The following is a 23,286-nucleotide window of genomic DNA, read 5'->3' as shown; positions in this document are numbered from 1 at the left end:
CCGACTTCTGCCAGGTAGCTATGTAGAAAACAGGCACACATTCATCAACCACTACTACCTGGAATAAAATGCAGCTCCTGATTCTAGGTGTGTCAAACTGTTAGATCCAGGATTTGAAAAGCTCAGCAAATCACCCGTGAAGGTCTCAAGGCACTGAATTGTAGGCACCGGGACATTAAGTGATTTGCCCAGAATCACAGAATGTTGAACGGATGCCGAGACTTGAGGCTGGTTCCCCCCAGCTCCGAAGTCGGCGGCTCAGGCCATAACGCTACACACCCTGTCCCTTAGAGGATTGGGGATAGGTTAGATCCAGGAAACTGTGCTACACAGACTGTTCAAGATCAGCCTATTTTATTTTGAAATCAGATACATTGTTTACTATCTGATTGAAGCATGTGATTGTATGACAGATTCAACGCTGGAGATGAAATTACTTCAGTTCTCCAGTTTTGGTGTCTTTCTTAGATTTACAGACATCCATGCTTCCTCCCCAGACAGAGGCTATCGTGTGTGGTAATGACATTTGGGCTTCAGTGGGGTTTACGCTGAGCAGAGAGCTCAGCAGGTACATCCTATTGCCTGTGGTTGTGCTACTGAAAAAACACTGCTGTTTAGCATATGACCGTTTATTGCTATTTCAAAAGTACTGGTGATTCCCAGCCTGGAGACAATGAATGCTTCGAACATGTGAACCTATGAAAGATTTTAATTCTGGTAAAATTTCTCCTCAAGTAAGTAAACCATTTTTCCCCAATACCTTTGTGAGCATGTGGAACACTTGTGATGTATTTTTTTCCTTGTGGACGGTTAAATGGCAATTATCAAGTGATGTTTCCAGGACAGTCAGTGATTGGCTCCAGCTGGCCTGTCAAGGGAGAGAAAAATTATTGGTCTTGGTGAAATCGGGCACGAGTGGAGGGACACTTTCACTGCCAAAAACACCCATATGTGTTTTCACTGATGCACAAGCAGACGGACACCTGCAACACTCAAAATGTGCCCGTAGTATGGAATTTGAGATTATCTAATGTACTTCTTACTTCAGACTAATGGGGGGGGACGTCTGAAACAAAAAGACACAGAAACTAGACAACATTTTTGCCCAAGCTAAAAATATTAAAATGCAACCTCAATACACTCACCTCCGTCTCTGACTAGTACCCACTCACCTTATACAGCTTACATCTTCCATGCCTCATATACTTGTTGCAAGTTTACTTTGTACTTGGGATACTTGAGCTGCTTCAGAGACCCCATTCTGTTTACTTTTGTCCCATCCATGCCCTTAATTGTGGCGCACACAGTATGCGTAAACCCTATTTCTTGCATCATCATGCTGTCCACAAATGAACTTGATCCATTGATCTGTTATCAAGAAGATGGATGTTACCTTACATTTGTTGCAGAAAAAAATGAGTGGTTGGGTTTAGAGCATAGGACTGTAAATCTTTTAGCAAATAAGGATGTGTGGGGATCCAAGCTTTCTAGATCAATTTCCCGTTGCATGTAGTGACAGGATTAAGCAAAGGTCAGGCTCCTGCAAGCATAGGAAAAATATCCTTCGTCATATTTCTATTGTGGGATTGTTGCACCAATATAATTGAAAGGTGGGAATGTTGCCCATCCGCATGCAACAAAAATGTAACTGACGCACATGAATTTAAACAAAAATTGGTCTATGGTTATAAAAAAATATGTTAATGTAGAATATGAATCAATTTGTCCTTTCTGTTGAACTTTTCAGTTAAATTACCTTTTGATTTCAGTACATTATAGGTCAGTGAGAGATCAGGCTACATCACTGACCTGTTGCAATTTATTTAGGTTAATTTGAAATTTGGAATAAGACGACCCGAAGCCCGAACAGGAACAGAGACAGACACATGTACAGCCTGTGCAGGCACCATGATCTTGGAGTTTGCTGCTCTAAGCAGATTCACTGGCATAGCAATATTTGAGGTTTGTTACTTGTTCTCTTCTTTTTTTTAAAAAAAAACTAATATTTTTGCATGGTGAACAATTTGGTTGTGTTAAAATAATTTATTAGACCCTTGTGACTTAGTGATGGACCTTTTGCTGCTTCTGTGACATTGCTCAAGAAAAAAGTATTTGCTGATGTCTGACATTTTACAGAAGGTAATGTAATATCACAATAGATGGGTTGCAGTGGTATGCTATATCTGTTCCATCATTTTAAGTTTCTTATAAATATATAAAATCCATCTTGTGGTCCCAGAGCTTGTATTGGGCAAAGGGTGATTCCAGTGCCAGCTGGCCAAAATCCCTTGACTCACAACATGCCCTAAACACCACCACATACTGGGTGGCTACTTTGCGCAGAAGAGGAGACCAAGTGCATTGTTCCATTCATTCATTTGGAGTTCAACAATAAGCCCAAAATACCGATCTCAGTAATCTTAAAATGCACATTACATTAAGTAGAACACTATATTTATGTCTAATGTAGCATACATGTGTTGCATATCAAGATATGCAGGCTCAGGCTATCTCCAACCTCCTCCAATCTTGAGAGTATTGGCAGTGTGCAAAGCACTTTGGTCACACCTCTTTAAAAGTATAAATAAATGTTGTACATCCACAACTCACTGAATATCACATAGCCACCAAACTGAGCCAGACTACAGTACGATGTTCGAAACACATCATAAGCTGATTCAGCTAGGTCTATAGTGTAAACCAAATATAAATTCAACTTGAGATTGTCGAAAGCTCTCTGGCATCTATGCTATCTACAGATTGTGCATTATTCAAATGCCTCTAACAATAACCAAAAGAGGGTTTGAACGGTGTGAAAATGAAGAAAGAAATGAGATTTTGAAGAGCGGTCTTGCAAGCAGTGCAAAATTCTTTATTCAGCGTTTTCAAGTTTAGGAAGGTTTATTTATTCATAGCAACAGTTCAATCACAGTATAAGCTAGCAGCTTCTCTTTTTTCTTTTAAATTGAAATACTTGCATAGTCACCATTCGCTAATGATGCTGATCTGTGGTCACTAAAGCTACCAGGATGCTGCTAAGCTTGGATAAACTGTATTATCTGCTGTTGACATTTCAATCTGCAGTCAGAACCTGTTGCTCTATAAGCTGCTGTATTGTTGCTCTACTCCTCTGAATTGCACTGTTCTAATTCCAGCTCTTGTGTGCGTTGTTAGCAGAACCTCGTGTCGGAATGTCTTTCCTTTTCTGTATCTCCCCTTGTCTCTCCTTTCTTTCTTCTGAACATCACTTTTACCCAACACGTCAATAGGCAGTTGACAAGCTGGATGATTGCTCATTGATGTACCAATCGAAAATCTTTTCCCCCAGTCCAGGTTCAGCCATCGCATGCAGCTTATTTGCTCTATTTTTTGTGTGGTTGGTGGCCTCATTGATATTTTTCGAATTATTGGGGACAAAAGTACTTGTCTTGGGGACAAAGTATCATGTCTTGATAAGACTACATACAGGCCCTTTAATACCCATCTTGAAATTCAGAGCATACCTGTTTTGCCTGTCAGTAATCTGGGCAGTCAGTTTTTAGAAGCTATGAATTTAGTTTACTCAACATACAAAATAAAGCCCTTTGTACAGTAAAATATTACTATTTTTGGTTTTGTAAGTAAAATGTCTTATCACACTGTTCATTCGCAATCAATCAATCAAGGATTTGTAAAGCGCAGCTAATCATCCATTGGGTCTCAAGGCGCTGAAAGAAGGTGTGCTGCCTGGTTAAAGAGCCAGGTCTTGAGGTCCTTCCTGAACTGCTTCAGTGATTTGGTCTGCCTGAGATTGAGGTGAAGTGTGTTCTATCTCCAGGATGCTAGGTAGGAGAAGAATCTTCTTCTTGCTGTACTTTTCCGAATCTAGGGGACGACTGCAAGGGTGAGCTGGGTGGAACGGAGACATCTGTTGGGTACGTAGAAGGTGAGGCGGTGGTTGAGGTATGCTTTCCCCGAAGCAGGAGAGTTGATACTGGAGACTACAGTTTTCTAAGTACTCCAGGGAAATCCTTAGCGCCCAGACCAGACATTACACCTGGGTAAACCACATCAAGGATACTTACATTTTGGTCCTACTTTAGCTTTGAAGATGTCACACAGAAGCACTTTCAGAAAGAAGGTCAATATCAGGGGGGAAGTGACCTCTGAAATGAATTGACAGTGAGAGACGGAACAAGCGAAACAGGAGGATCAAGTCCAACAGCCAGATCAATCTTGAAATGAGAATTGTGGCCACCAGAAATTACAGCCTTGCAAAGAGAATCAATGGTTCAGCATAAACATGATGACCAGTCAGCACTGAAATAAGTTTGCTGTGAAAGAAAGTACCAATTAGAGTGTTGAAACAAACATCTATTACTTTACAGATATTTTGCAAACCAAAGCTGCAAGTCATCATCACTACAGATGTATCTCTTCAAGGTGGGGGGCACATACCAGGGTGCCAGGATTCAATATTCATGAACCTTGCTCAGTAACCTTTCTGACAAAATAAAACTGATTCATCCAGGTAATGTAACAACTATATAATGTCTCCTTGAGTAGACATTATCTGTAAATCAGCAAATGAGAAATCAAGACCATTGTCGTACTATACATTTTAGAAGTTCAGAATTCCACAAAAAGATCGGTTTCCCACTGAGACAGGCTAAAATGCTTACATTGTGCCTCCAGGTAACCTCATCTGCACTCCAGTAGATTGTTAAAGGACATTTGCTTACACTCCCTCCTCTGCCCCTGTTGCTTTATGTCCTGCATAGAGTTGTCAGGCTCCCATGACAATTATGCTTGTTGCTTCAAAATGTGTGCAAAACAATCCTGGTAACTTCCACATGAAGGAGGTGTCTTTGCACTGTTGTCATACGCTGTAACTGCTAGCGGTTTAAGTAATGTCTACAGGAGGGCAAACTGCTATATTAAAATGTATAGTCTGGTACCTGAAGTCCTAGTTTCAGTATTTTGAATAGCCTGATGAAGTTATGGCAATGTTTAAGGAAGCATGATGTCTATGCATAAGAGCACGTATTGCAGCAAAACAGAAAATATTTACTGCCCACTTTGCTGCATTACTCCCTTCTGGCATCCATAGAAGATATTGTTAAATATGTTTTTTCCACAAAAAAGACTTTACCTATTTGTTATTAATTGAACACTTCACTGTTGTTGAGGTTTACCTCCAAAGCTGACAGTCTTTCTCTCGTTAAGATACCAATCTGATAGAGACTTCTAGCTGCAGATTCCATACCTTAGAATTATCCCAGGCATCATACTGGATTGGGAAGATTTTTCTTGAGCAGTACCCCTGTGCAAGTAAGTGGCCTTGTTCGGCTCAGTGTTCATTGCCCACGCCGGATGTGACATCTGCAGCACATATTTAGTCCCGACCCATGTGCACTGGCATCAGTTTTTCTTTCTTTCCACGCCAGCCAGCGCAGATCCATCACTTTTTTGACCTTTTGGTAACTGTGTTGAGGTTTTACCTCCTGGTGTGGCAGGAATGTTACCCAAGAAGGTTGGCTTCAAGCCCTGCGATACCCGTTACTGACAAATGTCAGTGACGGACCTGCATCTTGTTTGTCTTGAATGTTACCGTGACCCAAAGTTGTGCTCCGACTGCTGTGCCATGAACCCTAATAAATCAATCATTTGTAAAGCGTGGCAAATCACCTGTGAGTGTCTCAAGGCACTGGAGTTGCTAGCTGTTGTGTCTTGATTAGTTTATTAGAACAGCCATGTCTTGAGTTCTTTTTTGAAATGCTGTAGCGATGAGGTGGTCCTGAGGTGCAGGGGGAGGTTGTTTCAAGCCTTGGCCGCCTAATGAGAGAAAGAGCATCTTCTGCTTTTGGCTCGGTGGATCCAGGGGGTGTCTGCAAGGAAGAGGTTGGCGGATTTTAGGTGTCTGGTTGGTTGGTGGAAGGTCATGCGCTTGTTGATCCTATGTTGTGCAGGCAGGGCTATGAATTTGTGTCAACATCTTGAACTGGCATCTCTTCTGGATTGGGAACCAGTGTAGCTTCTTAAGGTGGGGTGTGATGTGGGTCTGTCAGGGGAGGTGGAGGATTAGTCTGGTCTCTGTGTTTTGTATTGTCTGTAGTTTCTTCAGGAGTATTCCTATGTGAATGGTGTTCCGTAGTCCAACCAGCTGTGATGGTCTTTCTGGTGTTGACTATGGAATATTGTGTGGAATTTTAATAAAGATTAAGATACACCTCATCCACAAACCTAGGTGGCCTTCTTTATCAGTTTTGTCTGAGCCTTCTGACAATTTAGGGGGGCGGATGGGCTCCTTGATGTTTTAAGGAGTGCTTACATTTGAGATGGATGAACTATAATTTTGAAGTAAGGCATCCTATGGACATAATTAAAAATCCCTTTTATTCAAACTATAATGTATTTTATTAAGGCTGTTTAGTGGGATAGTGGGGATGTCTTTTGTTCCCTCACCTCATCCCACTGGTCAGCATATTTCAGATGATATTAATGGCCCATGCGGGTCCTCAGCTTTCTTCAGAACAAGGATCTCTAAATAATGTAGTTGTCTTATAAATTCCATGCAAAACACTTTTGTGTGGCGCATATAGAACTCAAGGTATTCTTCAAAATCCTTTGGGGAGTTCCTATAGGAAAGTAAAACAAGAAAATGTGTGTTGTAGACAAACATGAGAAAGTACTTAAATTTCACTGCAAACGTATGCGTTGGAGAGAGGATCGTTTCTCAAAACTTACACTCCACACTGTGTTTTATCAGCTTATTTTTTTTCCCTTATTGTTTGCAATCTTACCAGGTAGGGAATAATTAATAGGCTTCATTGAGGATTGACACTGGGATCCCCCTATAGTCACTCACTGTAGTGAATTAAAAGGTTATCATGAAAGTTAAAATGTGCTTAAAGCATATAGTGGAGTAGAATTCTCCTTTATTAGTTAGCACTTGCAACATCGAGGAAAGTCATCCTCAGTACACCTACTTGTTGTCTCCTTTATGTTGGTGGCATTCGCCAGGAATGCTTTAATTGAGCTGTCTTCCAGAGAAATCCTGCCCTCTATCACATGGGTGGGTGGCAACCTGCATTGTGTACGTCCTGGCGTCAGACGGATGGTGCATTCCTGAATCCAGTGTAAGGGCGTATCCCTGACAACTGCTGTCCTGCTAGTATAAACAGTGATCCAGATTGTGGTTGAAGGGTTCTGTATGGGATAAATAATAAAAGTTATTAATAGTAGTAATGAGCGTGCTTTTTATCAAGTGTGAATATCCATGACTACCATGGATATCCAGAGCAATATAGTAATGTACAACATAGTGCCCCTTATGTTGGCAGGCTTAATCACAAGGTTGGTATTATTGTGTAGTGTCCAAGTTTTCCTCCTCAAAGTTAGAGATATTATGAGGGGTGCTATATTGTTCTTCACTAGAGAAAGGTTCCACTATGAATGTCTAAGATTGTCAGACAGAGCCAGCTATGAAGTCCTCCAGACTGAAGCCCAATAACTGCCTTTAAAAGCACCATCATTAAAGAGTGGCTTTGAGTGTGTACAGGAAGCTTTCAATAACATGGTTATTGCATAGAATTCCTACATTTGCCACCAGATGTGCCTCCAAGAGGACACAGCATGTCCAAACAACACTTAGATCTGTTACAACTAGAAGTTCAAGCATTGTTACAAAAGGAAGCAATAGAACTAGTACCCAACCATCAAAAAGGAAAAGGAGTTTACTCCCTGTATTTCCTAATTCCGAAAAAGGACAAAACACTGAGACCCATATTAGACCTCAGTACACTAAATCATTACATCAAATCAGATCATTTTCACACGGTAACACTTCAAGACGTGATTCCCTTGCTCAAATAACAGGACTACATGTCAACATTAGATCTCAAAGATGCTTATTTCCACATACCCATACATCCTTCCCACAGGAAATACTTGAGGTTTGTAATCCAAGGCGTGCATTACCAATTCAAAGTGCTACCATTCGGCATCGCAACAGCCCCAAGGGTATTCACAAAATGTCTTGCAGTAGTAGCTGCTCACATCAGAAGACAACACATGCATGTATTCCCTTACTTGGACGATTGGTTAATAAAAAGCAGCACTCCGCAACAGTGTCTTCTACACACAAACTACATCATAGAAACCCTTCACAAGTTAGGGTTCTCTATAAACTACCAAAAATCACATCTACATCCGTGTCAAATACAACAATACCTAGGAGCAACAATCAACACACAAAAAGGGATTGCCACTTCAAGTCCACAAAGAGTACATGCCTTCCAAAATATAATACTAAACATGCACCCAAACCGACACTATCAAGTGAGGTTTGTAATGAAACTCCTAGGCATGATGTCTTCATGCATAGCCATTGTCCCAAATGCAAGACTACAAATGCGGCCCTTACAACAGTGCCTAGCAACCCAATGGACACAAGCAAGGGGTCAACTTCAAGATCTAGTGTTGATAGACCGCCAAACACACTCCTCGCTTCAATGGTGGAATCCTATAAATTTAAACCAAGGGCGGCCATTTCAAGACCCAGTGCCTCAATACGTGATCAGAACAGATGCTTCCATGATAGGGTGGGGAGCACGCCTCAACCAGCACAGCATACAGGGACAATGGGACGTTCAACAAAGGCTATTGCATATAAACCATTTAGAGCTGTTAGCGGTGTTTCTAGCATTGAAAGCATTTCAACCGCTAATAGCCCACAAACACATTCTTGTCAAAACAGACAACATGACAACAATGTATTACCTAAACAAACAGGGAGGGACACACTCATCACAACTGTGTCTCTTAGCACAAAAGATTTGGCATTGGGCAATTCACAATCACATTCGCCTAATAGCACAGTACATCCCAGGAATTCAAAACCAGTTAGCCGACAATCTCAGTCGAGATCACCAACAAACACACGAATGGGAAATTCATCCCCAGATACTACAAACTTACTTTCGAAACTGGGGAACACCACAAATAGACCTATTCGCAACAAAAGAAAATGCAAAATGCCAAAACTTCGCTTCCAGGTATCCACACCCTCACTCAAAGGGCAATGCATTATGGATGAGTTGGTCAGGGATATTTGCTTACGCTTTTCCACCTCTCCCACTCCTTCCGTATCTGGTAAACAAATTAAGTCAAAACAAACTCAAACTAATACTAATAGCACCAACCTGGGCTCGCCAGCCATGGTATACAACTCTACTAGACCTGTCAGTAGTACCTCATATCAAACTACCAAACAGACCAGATCTGTTAACTCAACACAAACAACAGATCAGACACCCGAATCCAGCATCGCTCAATCTAGCAATCTGGCTCCTGAAATCTTAGAATTTAGGCATGTTCGATGGCATCTGTCGCTGTAGATACACATGGTATGCATGAGCTCGCCAGCCATCTGGTGTTGGGTCGGAGTGTTACAAGTTGTTTTTCTTCGAAGAAGTGTTTTCGAGTCACGGGACCGAGTGACTCCTCCTTCTGTGCTCATTGCGCATGGGCGTCGACTCCATCTTCGATTGTTTTCTTTCCGCCATCGGGTTCGGACGTGTTCCTGTCGCTCCGAGTTTCGGAACGGAAAGATAGCTGAAACCAGAAGATTTTCAACGGTATCGTTGCGATCCGGTTCGAGATAGACACATACGACGACGCGTTGAACATCGAAGCGCTTCGGTGCCCTTCGGGGTAGATTTCGGCACCCCGTCGGGGCCTAGTCGGCCCGACCGCGTGGAGAACAACGCCGATGGAACGGACCCAGTTTCGATTCTGCCCCGAATGCCACAACAAATATCCTTATACGGACCTACACTCGGTCTGTAACCTGTGCCTGTCACCCGAGCACAGCGAAGAATCCTGTGAGGCCTGTCGGGCGTTCCGGTCCCGAAAAACTCTGCGCGACCGTCGAGCGAGAAGACTGCAGATGGCGTCCACGCCAAAGGAGCGTCGACAGTTCGAGACAGAAGAGGAACAGGAGGAATCCTTTTCCATCCAGGATTCAGACTCCGACGAGCTAGACTCTACAAAAACTGTGAGTAAGACGTCGAGATCAGAACTTAAAAAAGGAAAGAAGGCCCAGGGGACGCCACTGCCAACCGGCCATGGCTCCACCCAAATTCTCGGTGACCAACAATCGGCACCGAAAAAGGCCCATTCAGTGTCGAGATCGTCCGACTTCGGTCGAGACACAGGCACGCAGCCTCCTCGAGACCGAGAGAGTGCTAAACAGAAGCATCGACACCGAGAGTTCGGTGTCGACACGGATCGACGCCGAGACAGTGGCGCCGAAGACCATAGAGGCCAAGAATTTTCGGCACAGAAAAAAAGGAAGGTTACCTCGGAGCCGAAAAAACAATCAACAGGGTTTTCGGAGCCGAAAAAAGCGACATCAGACCCTGTTTCAGGCTCCTATACTGAAGAGCATTCTATGTCTTCACAAATGAAGAAACATAGATTTGAACAAGAACTGCAATCCACTGACGTGGATCACACGCAAAAGCGTATCTTTATTCAGCAGGGGACTGGGAAGATCAGTACCCTTCCACCTGTCAAACGAAAGAGAACGCTTCAGTTTACTCCTCAGCAACAAACAGCACAAAAGGTAACACCTCCTCCCTCGCCTCCACCTGTAACTCCGGCTTCGCCAACTTACACCCCGTCACATTCGCCAGCTCACACCGCCATGAGCCACGATGACCAAGATCAGGATGCGTGGGACTTGTACGACGCACCAGTGTCTGATAACAGCCCAGACACATACCCAACTAGGCCATCACCACCGGAAGACAGCACAGCCTACTCACAAGTGGTGGCTAGAGCAGCACTATTCCATAATGTGGAACTACACTCGGAACAAGTAGAGGATGATTTTTTATTTAACACCCTCTCTTCAACCCACAGCTCCTACCAAAGCCTGCCGATGCTCCCAGGCATGCTACGCCATGCAAAGGACATTTTCAAGGAGCCAGTTAAAAGTAAGGCAGTGACGCCTAGGGTGGACAAAAAGTATAAGGCGCCTCCTACGGACCCTGTATTCATCACCTCTCAGCTGCCACCAGATTCTGTGGTGGTAGGGGCTGCCAGAAAACGGGCAAATTCACACACTTCTGGGGATGCACCTCCCCCAGATAAAGAAAGCAGGAAGTTCGATGCAGCCGGGAAGAGGGTTGCTGTCCAAGCAGCAAACCAGTGGCGCATCGCAAATTCACAAGCGCTGCTAGCGCGATACGACAGAGCCCACTGGGATGAGATGCAGCATCTCATTGAACATCTCCCAAAAGATCTGCAAAAAAGAGCAAAACAGGTTGTTGAGGAGGGTCAAAACATTTCCAACAATCAAATACGCTCCTCCATGGATGCAGCAGACACGGCCGCAAGGACCATTAATACGTTGGTTACCATCCGTAGGCACGCATGGCTCAGAACGTCTGGATTCAAGCCAGAAATTCAGCAGGCAGTGCTTAACATGCCAGTAAACGAAAAACTTCTGTTCGGTCCGGAGGTCGACACAGCCATAGAAAAGCTCAAGAAGGACACTGACACTGCCAAGGCCATGGGCGCACTCTACTCCCCGCACAGCAGAGGATCTTATAACACCTTCCGCAAAACACCTTTTAGAGGAGGGTTTCGGGGTCAGGCCACACAAGCTAGCACCTCACAGTCCGCACCGCCCACCTACCAGGGACAGTACAGGGGAGGTTTTCGGGGCCAGTATAGAGGGGGGCAATTCCCTAGGAATAGAGGAAGATTTCAAAGCCCCAAAACCACTACCAACAAGCAGTGACTCACACGTCACTCACCCCTCCCACACAACACCAGTGGGGGGGAGGATACGTCAATATTACGAAGCATGGGACAAAATAACTACAGACACATGGGTCCTAGCAATTATCCAACATGGTTATTGCATAGAATTCATGCAATTCCCTCCAGACATACCACCAAAATCACAAAATTTATCAAAATACCATTCACAGCTTCTAGAGATAGAAGTTCAAGCACTACTGCAAAAAAATGCAATAGAATTAGTACCAAGCACACAAATAAACACAGGAGTTTATTCACTGTACTTCTTGATACCAAAAAAGGACGAAACACTGAGACCAATTCTAGACCTCAGGGTAGTAAACACATTCATCAAATCAGACCACTTTCACATGGTCACACTACAAGAAGTGTTACCATTGCTCAAAAAACACGACTACATGACAACCCTAGACCTCAAGGACGCATATTTCCATATACCAATACATCAATCACACAGGAAATATCTAAGGTTTGTATTCAAAGGAATACATTACCAATTCAAAGTATTGCCTTTTGGTTTAACAACCGCTCCAAGAGTATTCACAAAATGCCTAGCAGTAGTCGCTGCACACATCAGAAGGCAGCAAATACATGTGTTCCCGTATCTAGACAACTGGCTAATCAAAACCAGTTCGCTCACACAATGCTCAAACCACACAAATCAAGTCATACAAACCCTCTACCAACTAGGGTTCACCGTCAACTTTGCAAAATCAAACATTCTGCCAAGCAAAGTACAGCAATATCTAGGAGCCATAATAGACACGACAAAAGGAGTAGCAACGCCAACTCCACAAAGGATCCACAATTTCAACAGGGTCATTCAACACATGTCTCCAAACCAAACAATACAAGCAAGAACAATACTACAGCTCCTAGGCATGATGTCCTCATGCATAGCCATTGTCCCAAACGCAAGACTGCACATGAGGCCCTTACAACAGTGCCTAGCCTCACAGTGGTCTCAAGCACAGGGTCACCTTCTAGATCTGGTGTTGCTAGACCGCCAAACTTACCTCTCGCTTCTATGGCGGAACAGTATAAATTTAAACATAGGGCGGCCTTTCCAAGACCCAGTGCCACAGTACGTAATAACAACAGATGCTTCCATGACAGGGTGGGGAGCACATCTCAATCAACACAACATAAGAGGACAATGGAACATACATCAAACAAAACTGCATATAAATCATCTAGAATTATTAGCAGTTTTTCAAGCACTAAAAGCTTTCCAACCAATCATAACCCACAAATACATCCTTGTCAAAACAGACAACATGACAACGATGTATTATCTAAACAAACAAGGAGGAACACATTCAACGCAGTTAAGCTTGTTAGCTCAAAAAATATGGAAGTGGGCAATCCACCATCAAATTGGTCTAATAGCACAGTTTATTCCGGGGATCCAGAATCAGCTGGCAGACAATCTCTCTCGAGATCACCAGCAAGTCCACGAATGGGAAATCCACCCACAGATTCTGAACACCTACTTCACACTCTGGGGAACACCACAAATAGACTTATTTGCAACAAAAGAGAACGCAAAATGCCAAAACTTCGCGTCCAGATACCCACACAAGCAATCCCAAGGCAATGCCCTATGGATGAACTGGTCAGGAATATTTGCTTACGCTTTTCCTCCTCTCCCTCTCCTTCCTTACCTAGTAAACAAATTGAGTCAAAACAAACTCAAACTCATTTTAATAGCACCAACGTGGGCAAGACAACCCTGGTACACAACACTGCTAGATCTGTCTGTAGTACCACACATCAAACTGCCCAACAAACCAGATCTGTTAACGCAACACAACCAACAGATCAGACACCCAGACCCAGCATCGCTGAATCTAGCAATCTGGCTCCTGAAATCCTAGAATTCGGACACTTACAACTTAGCCAAGAGTGTATGGAAGTCATAAAGCAGGCCAGAAGGCCATCCACTAGACACTGCTACGCAAGTAAGTGGAAAAGATTTGTTTGGTACTGCCATCATAATCAGATACAACCACTAGACGCAACTCCAAAACATATAGTAAATTACTTGCTCCATTTACAAAAAGCAAAGCTAGCCTTCTCTATTAAAATACACCTTGCAGCAATATCTGCATACCTGCAAACTACATATTCAACTTCCTTGTATAGGATACCAGTTATCAAAGCATTCATAGAAGGGCTTAAAAGAATTATACCACCAAGAACACCACCTGTTCCTTCATGGAACCTAAACGTGGTTCTAACAAGACTCATGGGCCCACCTTTCGAACCCATGCACTCTTGCGGAATACAATTCCTAACCTGGAAAGTTGCCTTTCTCATCGCCATTACATCTCTAAGAAGAGTAAGTGAAATTCAAGCGTTCACAACACAAGAGCCTTTTATACAAATACATAAAAATAAGGTCGTCCTACGACCTAATCCAAAATTTTTACCCAAAGTTATTTCACCATTCCATCTAAATCAAACGGTAGAACTACCAGTTTTTTTCCCACAGCCAGATTCTGTGGCTGAAAGAGCACTACATACATTAGATGTCAAAAGAGCATTAATGTACTACATTGACAGAACAAAAAACATCAGAAAAACTAAACAGCTATTTATTGCATTCCAAAAACCTCATGCAGGTAACCCAATATCGAAACAAGGTATAGCCAGATGGATAGTTAAATGCATCCAAATCTGCTACCTTAAAGCAAAAAGACAACTGCCCATTACTCCCAGGGCACATTCAACAAGGAAAAAAGGTGCTTCAATGGCCTTTTTAGGAAACATCCCAATGCAGGAAATATGTAAGGCAGCCACTTGGTCTACGCCTCACACATTCACCAAACACTACTGTATAGATGTGCTATCCGCACAACAAGCTACAGTAGGTCAAGCTGTATTAAGAACTCTATTTCAGACAACTTCTACTCCTACAGACTAAACCACCGCTTATGGGGAACTAACTGCTTACTAGTCTATGCATACCATGTGTATCTACAGCGACAGATGCCATCGAACTGAAAATGTCACTTACCCAGTGTACATCTGTTTGTGGCATCAGTCGCTGAGATTCACATGGACCCACCCACCTCCCCGGAAGCCTGTAGCAGTTCAGAAGTTACCTTCCATTTTGTACATTTGTATATATATTATTTAATCCTTTAATAGGTACATACTTACATTTATCATTGCGCGGGCACTATTACTATAGTACAACTCCTACCTCACCCTCTGCGGGGAAAACAATCGAAGATGGAGTCGACGCCCATGCGCAATGAGCACAGAAGGAGGAGTCACTCGGTCCCGTGACTCGAAAACACTTCTTCGAAGAAAAACAACTTGTAACACTCCGACCCAACACCAGATGGCTGGCGAGCTCATGCATACCATGTGAATCTCAGCGACTGATGCCACGAACAGATGTACACTGGGTAAGTGACATTTTCATTATACCTTACACAAGAATGTATGGAGGTCATTAAACAAGCTAGAAAACCAACTACAATACATTGTTACGCAAATAAATGGAAAAGATTTGTCTATTACTGCCATAATAATAAAATTCAACCACTACATGCGTCCGCAAAAAACATAGTAAGCTACTTATTACACTTACAAAAATCTAATCTAGCTTTTTCTTCCATTAAAATACACCTCACAGCAATATCTGCTTATCTGCAGATTACACATTCAACATCACTCTTTAGAATCCCAGTCATCAAAGCATTTATGGAGGGTTTAATAAGAATCATACCCCCAAGAACACCACCAGTTCCCTCGTGGAAACTCAATATTGTATTAACACGACTCATGGGTCCACCATTTGAACCCATGCACTCGTGCGAGATCCAATACTTAACCTGGAAAGTAGCCTTCCTAGTAGCTATCACATCTCTTAGAAGAGTAAGTGAAATACAAGCATTTACTATACAAGAACCCTTTATACAAATACACAAACATAAAGTGGTTCTCCGTACAAATCCCAAATTCTTACCAAAAGTTATATCACCGTTCCACCTATCACCGTTCCACCTAAACCAAACAGTGGAACTCCCAGTCTTTTTTCCACAACCAGACTCAGTAGCTGAAAGAGCCTTACATACGTTAGACATTAAAAGAGCACTAATGTATTATATTGATAGAACAAAACAGTTTCGCAAAACAATTGTTTGTAGCCTTCCAAAAACCTCCTGCAGGAAATCCAATATCCAAACAAGGCATTGCCAGATGGATAGTGAAATGTATTCAGACATGCTATATTAAAGCAAAAAGAGATCTACCTGTTAAGCCAAAGGCGCACTCCACTAGGAAAAAAGGTGCCACAATGGCCTTTCTAGGAAATATACCTATGACCGAAATCTGTAAGGCAGCCACATGGTCTACGCCTCATACATTTACAAAACATTACTGTGTAGATGTGTTAACGACACAACAAGCCACAGTAGGACAGGCTGTATTACGAACATTATTTCAAACAACTTCAACTCCTACAGGCTAAGCCACCGCTTTTGGGGAGATCACTGCTTACTAGTCTATGCACAGCATGTGTATCTGCAGCTACTCATGCCATCAAACGGAAAATGTCACTTACCCAGTGTACATCTATTCGTGGCATGAGACGCTGCAGATTCACATGCGCCCTCCCGCCTCCCCGGCAGCCTGTAGCCATTATAAGTTGACGAAACTTGTAAATTTGTAAATATATTTTATACACATTATGTACATACATACTCACTCCATTGCATGGGCACTTTTACTATATGCACAATTCCTACCTCACCCTCTGCGGGGAAAACAATCTAAAATGGAGTCGACGCCCATGCGCAATGGAGCCGAAGGGGAGGAGTCCCTCGGTCTCGTGACTCGAAAAGACTTCTTCGAAGAAAAACAACTTGTAACACTCCGAGCCCAACACTAGATGGCAGGATAATGTACAGCATGTGAATCTGCAGCGTCTCATGCCACGAACAGATGCACACTGGGTAAGTGACATTATATATATATATATATATATATATATATATATATATATTCGCTCCTGAGCTTTACTCTGTCTTCCCATCACCCTATGTCTCTATCAATCTACCCTCCATCCCCACGCTTTCTCATCCAAACCCATTCTACTACTTTGATCTCCAAAATAATCTTGCTTAAAGTCACTTCTCTCCGCTACCACATCTAGCTCACCTTAAACCTCAGTTTTACTACTATGATCTCCTAAACAACCCTACTGAATTCTCCCTCATTTATCTCACCTTTGACTCATACAAAGCCCCTTCTACTACTATGATCTTCCTAACCCTTTCCACAGACTTCCCTCCTCCATCTCTCCTGTACTCCTTCCCAAGCTTCATCCTATTACTATGAACTCCCAATTAACACTTCTGGATTCTTCCCTCCTCTACCTCTTTATTAGTCTAATCAATCCAACTAACAAACTCACAAATCCTCCACTCAAATTAACTGATACTAATACTGTACTCATATTTCCCTATACTAATCCACCACTAATTCCTCATGGGTACCGGAGTAGCGTGCTAGTCGCTGAAAAGCGATTCGATGCCTTGTCAGGTAGTAAGCTCTATATAAATACAACTACAATTAACATGATAGAGGAGGCGGAATGTGCAGGTTGGACCACCAAACATGAACTCCTCATTGGATTTTGATTAATGATGTGCATGTACTATTTGCACTATGCATTGAAGTGTGTGCTTGTGTGGTGTGTAGGAGACAACTCTCACTATTTAGGGATACTAGCCTTGAGAAAAAAAGAGGGCCCTGCTGGCAGCAAATAATCAACGCTGAAACATGTCTACAGGTGGTATGTGGGAACAATAGCTATCTACAATAAACCACATTATCTATTTGTTTTTAATATCCCTGTAGAACCCCTCAATAAAAAGTACTATTGGTTGATTGGAAGGGATTTTTAAGTATCCCAGTAGGATCCATTGCTTCTAAATCAATTGAGATTCATCCACCTCTAATACAAGCACTCTTGAAATATCAAAGAATCCATCTAACTCCCTATAGAATTGTAGAATGGATGATACAAATCTGATGATGAAGCATGCCACCTAGGATGGTGGGTGACATTTTTAATATGTGATATGGACTATTGCTTACAATGTCTATACATTGTACACCAGAGGTTCTCACACTTAGAAAATTCCATAGGCAGATACTTTTGCATACAGATGACCTTTTGCTTACTATACTGTTTATACTTGGAAGAAAGTAATCTCTGGCGGCCCTACTCTTTCTTTCCCGGCTTTTAATTTTTTGGGTATTTTTCCAAAGCAAGTAAGTTATTAGCCTGCAAATTTAAAGTTAATGTTATACATTGCTTAATATCTTATGGTTACTTTTACACCAGTTCCTTAGGGGGCTAGCTGAATCATTGACTTTCTGCACCCCTTATGAGATACTACTATAATCAATCTTCTCTTTAAGATGAGTAGTACCATTTTGTTACTGGATACAGAGCAGTCCTATGGCATCAATGGTCTTGCTCTTTGCACATAAATGATGGTTGCAGACTTTTTTTCTGCTGCAGTCATAAAGTTATGATCAATAATACTTTTTGCAGATTCCTCATCTTATGAATATCCTCCCAGTGCTAGACTTGATCTGGTAACATTTCTCCCGCAATAGCACTAAAGCACTGCTAGGTTGCGCCATGTGGCCTTAGATAGTGCTCCAACTGCCAAGGATGTGACAAAATCAGGATATATAAGGCTGCAGATGGTGCATGGGTGTCATTTGTTGGTTTTCTGTGCCTCATCGATCCAGAAGTTTCACTGATGAAATTCCCCAATTTACAAAATCAACTATGTCCGTTGTCTTCTACGATTTCAGGTTTCAGGCCTTGTTCCAAATGCCACAAGGTGACATTTTTGGGCCCATTCAATGTATGTGGTGTGTTGGCTCCAATGTAAAAACAAAACTTTTTTCTTTCCAGTGAAAGGTTTGAAACAAACCTAATCCTTCTGGTCACCTGCATGTTTATTAAAGATGCATTAACAGAACATTCCTTCATTTTGTTTTAATGACAAACATATTGCTGTGACGAATATGAGGACCAACATGCATGAGGAATTGTGCTTCATTAATGATTTGCTGACATTGACCCGCGATCCAAAAAACACTGAATTGCTCTCAATGCTGGTGTTTGACCAACGGTGCTGTGGTAATTGCTGTGTTGTTTTTTTTACTCTGCCAAGAGGCTTTTCTCCATTTGCAGCGTTGTTTAGCAGGCTGCAAAATTCCAGTCAGCAAGAATGACGCAGCACTAAGTTTGCATATGTCCAATAATTTATTTTGTGCTTCTGTTTAGTAGATCACAAAAAAACTCCAATATATGTCTACCAATAAACCTTATCTCACAAGAAAAATCAGTGCATCTTTACATCAAGTCAACAACTTTGTCCTCCAGGGCAAAATTCCAAGTAGATGCATGAGAAGTCTATAGTGTAGTCCATATGAATTATCTTTTGGCAGCACTAAATAATTTCCTTTCATTATATTATTTGCTTTGTATTAACTTCCAAGATGTTTTGATGAGTTTCAACCTTATACAATGTTTTAAAAGGCATCCCCAGGACCTTTATAAGACACCTGGCTTTCCTCCCATGCAACACTGTTACTTGGCTTGGGCCAGAGAATTCAGTCACTGATAATGTACTTGTGAAACCCTCAACCTTGTTGATGTGATTCCGCACAGGCCTACTGAGATCTTAGTCAAGACGTGCAAGAAGACGTGAGCCTTTTCTCAGTGGTTGCCCCCTCTCTTTTTCTTGCAGCAGTATGCATAAATGCTATACCCTTTAAGATGGTGGTGATACCTTCTGGCCACTTTTCATGTCCGAACTTGTTCTACAAGTCTGTTTTTTCTGGTAGCTGCTACCCCGACTCCTCCAGACTCAAAGCCTGCGCAGGCTCTGTGCCGCTTCTAATGAAGCAGTGTCCTCTAAGGCCACGCTAGACTGCAAACCTGTGCACTGCGTGATTTGCAGCTGCTCCGGCTTCTGTGCACTTCTCCATGGATTCCTTTGTGCACACCCCAGTGTGCTCTGTGACACTTATGACACCACACCTGGCATGAACGTGGACACTGATATTGTCAACTGATACCATCCTCTGAACCTTGTTTAGTGCTGCCTTTGAAACACAATGTTGATGGAATTTATTCAAGCAGGAAGAGAATACGTTCAAGCTTATTGTAATGACAAACACTTGTCCTATATCTCCCTAGAGCTCTGAAATGTGCTCACATGGCTAAACTCTTGATATTTAACTCTGATGCTTTAGTTATGCCCAACTTCTTGGACCTATAAAAATGAAGTTGTCTATATAAATCTCCACATGAGGACATCCTTACCAGTCTGGCCATCATTTAGAGGAAGTGTCTTCATTAACTATCCTACTATGAAAAGCAGCAGGAATGCTTGAATTGACTGTCAGCACTATACTGAGGTCAAGTCAATGATCTTTACAGAAATCTTGAAACCTTCCTCTGCATTCTCAATCTTTGCTACCTTTCAACAATGCACTTTTAGAGCCTATACTGGGAAAAACCCTGACAGGACTGGAAGTTTAGACAGGTTATGAGACGATATAGGCCTGTACCCTGTGACCTCAAATTGTTCTTTTCACAGCGAAGGTTATGGCTGTGGTTGTGGCTTCATTGCAGGGGTCATAAGTCCAGGTAGTCCCAAATTTGGATCACTGGCTGGTAAAAGAATAGTTCTCTCTCTGCTCAGAAACATCTTCAGTGCGTCATCATTACTTCACAATCTTGGATTAACTACTGGCACCTAGAAGTCCCATTTGACACCCAGAGAGATGCTGACATTCGTAGGAGTGGTGCTAGACATGCCCCCTTTGAAGGCTGTTACTTCACCTCAAAGGGTTGCAGAGATTCAGGATAGGATTCCGATGTTTCTGGCTCCGACTCCGTTTCTGCTCTGCAAGACATATGCCTGTTAGGACTAATGGCTGCATGCATTTTGTAGGAGCCTGATTGGGGTGTGAGTACTTTTGGTGTTTAGTAAAGCAGTAGCTCCATCATTAGAGGAACCTCTCAGCACAGGAGTGGATCTTCAACTCTGTTATCCCATATACTTTGCGGGTTTTCCCCTTAGACCTCCGCAGGGTGCTACAGACATTTCCTTACTAGGTTTGGCACACTCACCTGATTGACATCAGGGTGCATTGTCTACGGTTAATGTTGAAGCAGTCCCTGCATATAAATATGTTAAACTGTGTGTGATCTTTCTTGCCATGAAAGACTTCCACACTTTTAGCCCAAAGACCCATTCAGGCTGTGTCCGACAACACCACTACCGTCCATTACATCAACAGCAGGTCATTATAAGTTATGGACACTCTTCTGGGACGTGATTTGACTGTGGCAGTGGGCCACACAATGGAATAATCTTTGTAGTAGTAGCACACCTTACCGTACTAATGAATGCTCTGAATTGCTTCTCCATGGACGGTTACAAAAGAGAACTTCATACCAAAATAATGCACGTGATCTTTGTCAGGCTGTAGTGACCAAACATGGATTTCTTTCCCTGCAGTTCAGAAGAACAAATGTCATCAGGTTCATGCCATACATTTCCTCTGAATGTATCCTTGGGGGATGCTTTGAGGTCCGGCTAGTCACAGGGCCAGCTCCAGGACTCCAGCAGATCCCTTTTCTGCAGTGTGTCCTGCAGAAGATGCAACACGATTAACCACAGCTGATCTTAGTTGTGCAAGATAAGGTGAGAAGGATTTGGTAAGCTAATATGTTGCCTCCTGTTTGGTTCATTGTGACCATGTCATTCATACCAATCCCCAAATGCTAGGGCTCTATGTGTGGAGATTGAGTGGTGCAAACTATAATCGTGCTGTTTGCCATCTGAAGTTGCAAACATCTGGAAACATGCCAGGAATTTCCTTTTTGCAGATCTTTGGAATACGTTTTGTCAGTGGCTCAAGTCATAAGGCTTGCATTATTTTCAGCCAAATAAAACTTTACTTGGCTGACCTTCCACATTTGGGTCTCCATATAAACGGCCCCAGCCATCTTTGTTTATGTCTCTACTAGTGACAGATTTTCTGAAAAATGTATTATACTTGTTTCCTTCTACTCTGTTGTTCGTCTGTGGGATTGGAATCTTTTGTGAACGTTCCATGTGGAATCATTGGACTAGCCTCTGCACCGTTGTCTGATATGACTTCTGACTCTGAAAACCTCCTTAGTGGCAGTGACAGCAGCCCATAAGGTCTGTAATCTCGAGACCCTCTCAGGCCAGCCAGCATTCAAGGTTTTCTACTGAGATAAATTGATTCTTCACACTTGTCCACCATTATTACTCAAAGTGGTATCTTCCTTTCACATAGGTCTGTCTATGATTCGTACCTTCTCCTCATTCCACCAACAGGGCAAGAGGCTGCATAGACTGGCCCCAGTCATGGATTTCTTAGTTTAACTACTTAAATCAGCGAGACAGAGTGGCTGATCAACTCTTGGTAGACTTCACTAGAGGCAATAAAGGCAAAGTAGTGAGCAAGTGCATCATTTCACATTGTGTTACTGTATGTATTGAAATCTGCCATGCCTTGGTCAATAAAGAGCCTTCAAACAGCTTTTGTGCTCACTATGCAGAGGCCATGCCCCCACTGTCTTCACCAGAGACGTTTTGGTGGTTAACGTCTCCTAAGTGTTTTCCTGACCCCTCTTACATTCTTTTGCTAAACATAACTTCTTCACAGTTCATGAACACAGTAACAGATACTTTACCACAGCTGTGTTGCATGATATTTTTGCTTAATCGCCGGTAGCCAGCCCCCACCTCTGGAAGCATTGCTGTGGGACTCATTTAAGGTGAGGCTTTTGTGGAAAGGCATATCCATCAGAGAAAAACGGTAAGTACCTGGTTTAATGGTATTTCTGGTGGATATTATGTCCTCTGCAGGTCCTTCACTGGTCTGCCTCCTTCCTTATGAGTTAGTGTCTTGTTTAATAAGACCCCATGGCCTGCACATATCATATGCTATATTGTTGCTGTCCCCAAAGCTTTCTTGACCTCTCTCTGCATGCCTCAATGAGGCCAGAAAGAGTACTAGGAACTGATGGTAGGGCACCAGATGGTGTGTTAATATACTCAGATGCAACCTAAGCCAACAGTGTTGTGGCTGGTTGCATAGCACTACCTGGTAGCATTGAAGAGCTATTAGTAGTGTAAAGCTTTTCAGGTATAGTCTGACACCTGGAAGATACTCATGAAGTGAGGGATCTGAAGGAAGATTTAGTATCTACTAGATATTTTGTTACCGACAGTAACGTTTTTCAAAGGCTTTACCAATCTTGGTGTTTTGTTTTTTCTTAACCAACGTATACTATGAGCCTTTGCTTGGCATTTCCGTCTTTTAATGCCAATAAAAATAAGTGAATATTTAAAGGCAGTTGGCAAAGTTAAATGGTTCAAGAGAAAA

General features: G+C 42.5%; 1 protein-coding gene across 2 annotated transcripts in view; it reads left to right on the top strand.

Annotated features, from left to right (window-relative positions):
* The window catches only part of EDEM3 (ER degradation enhancing alpha-mannosidase like protein 3), a 367,252-nt gene that overhangs the window by 105,161 nt on the left and 238,805 nt on the right, over positions 1-23,286 (top strand). For both annotated transcript variants that reach the window (XM_069231637.1, XM_069231638.1), the window contains exon 7: positions 1,828-1,962. In XM_069231637.1, the coding sequence (XP_069087738.1) occupies positions 1,828-1,962 (135 nt within the window). The remainder of the gene's footprint in view (positions 1-1,827; positions 1,963-23,286) is intronic.

The sequence above is a fragment of the Pleurodeles waltl genome, chromosome 4_2 (genome assembly GCF_031143425.1).
Source record: "Pleurodeles waltl isolate 20211129_DDA chromosome 4_2, aPleWal1.hap1.20221129, whole genome shotgun sequence".
In the NCBI taxonomy this organism is placed as follows: Eukaryota; Metazoa; Chordata; class Amphibia; order Caudata; family Salamandridae; genus Pleurodeles; species Pleurodeles waltl.
Note: the sequence above shows the minus strand (reverse complement) of the source record. Positions and strands in the feature narration are given on the sequence as shown.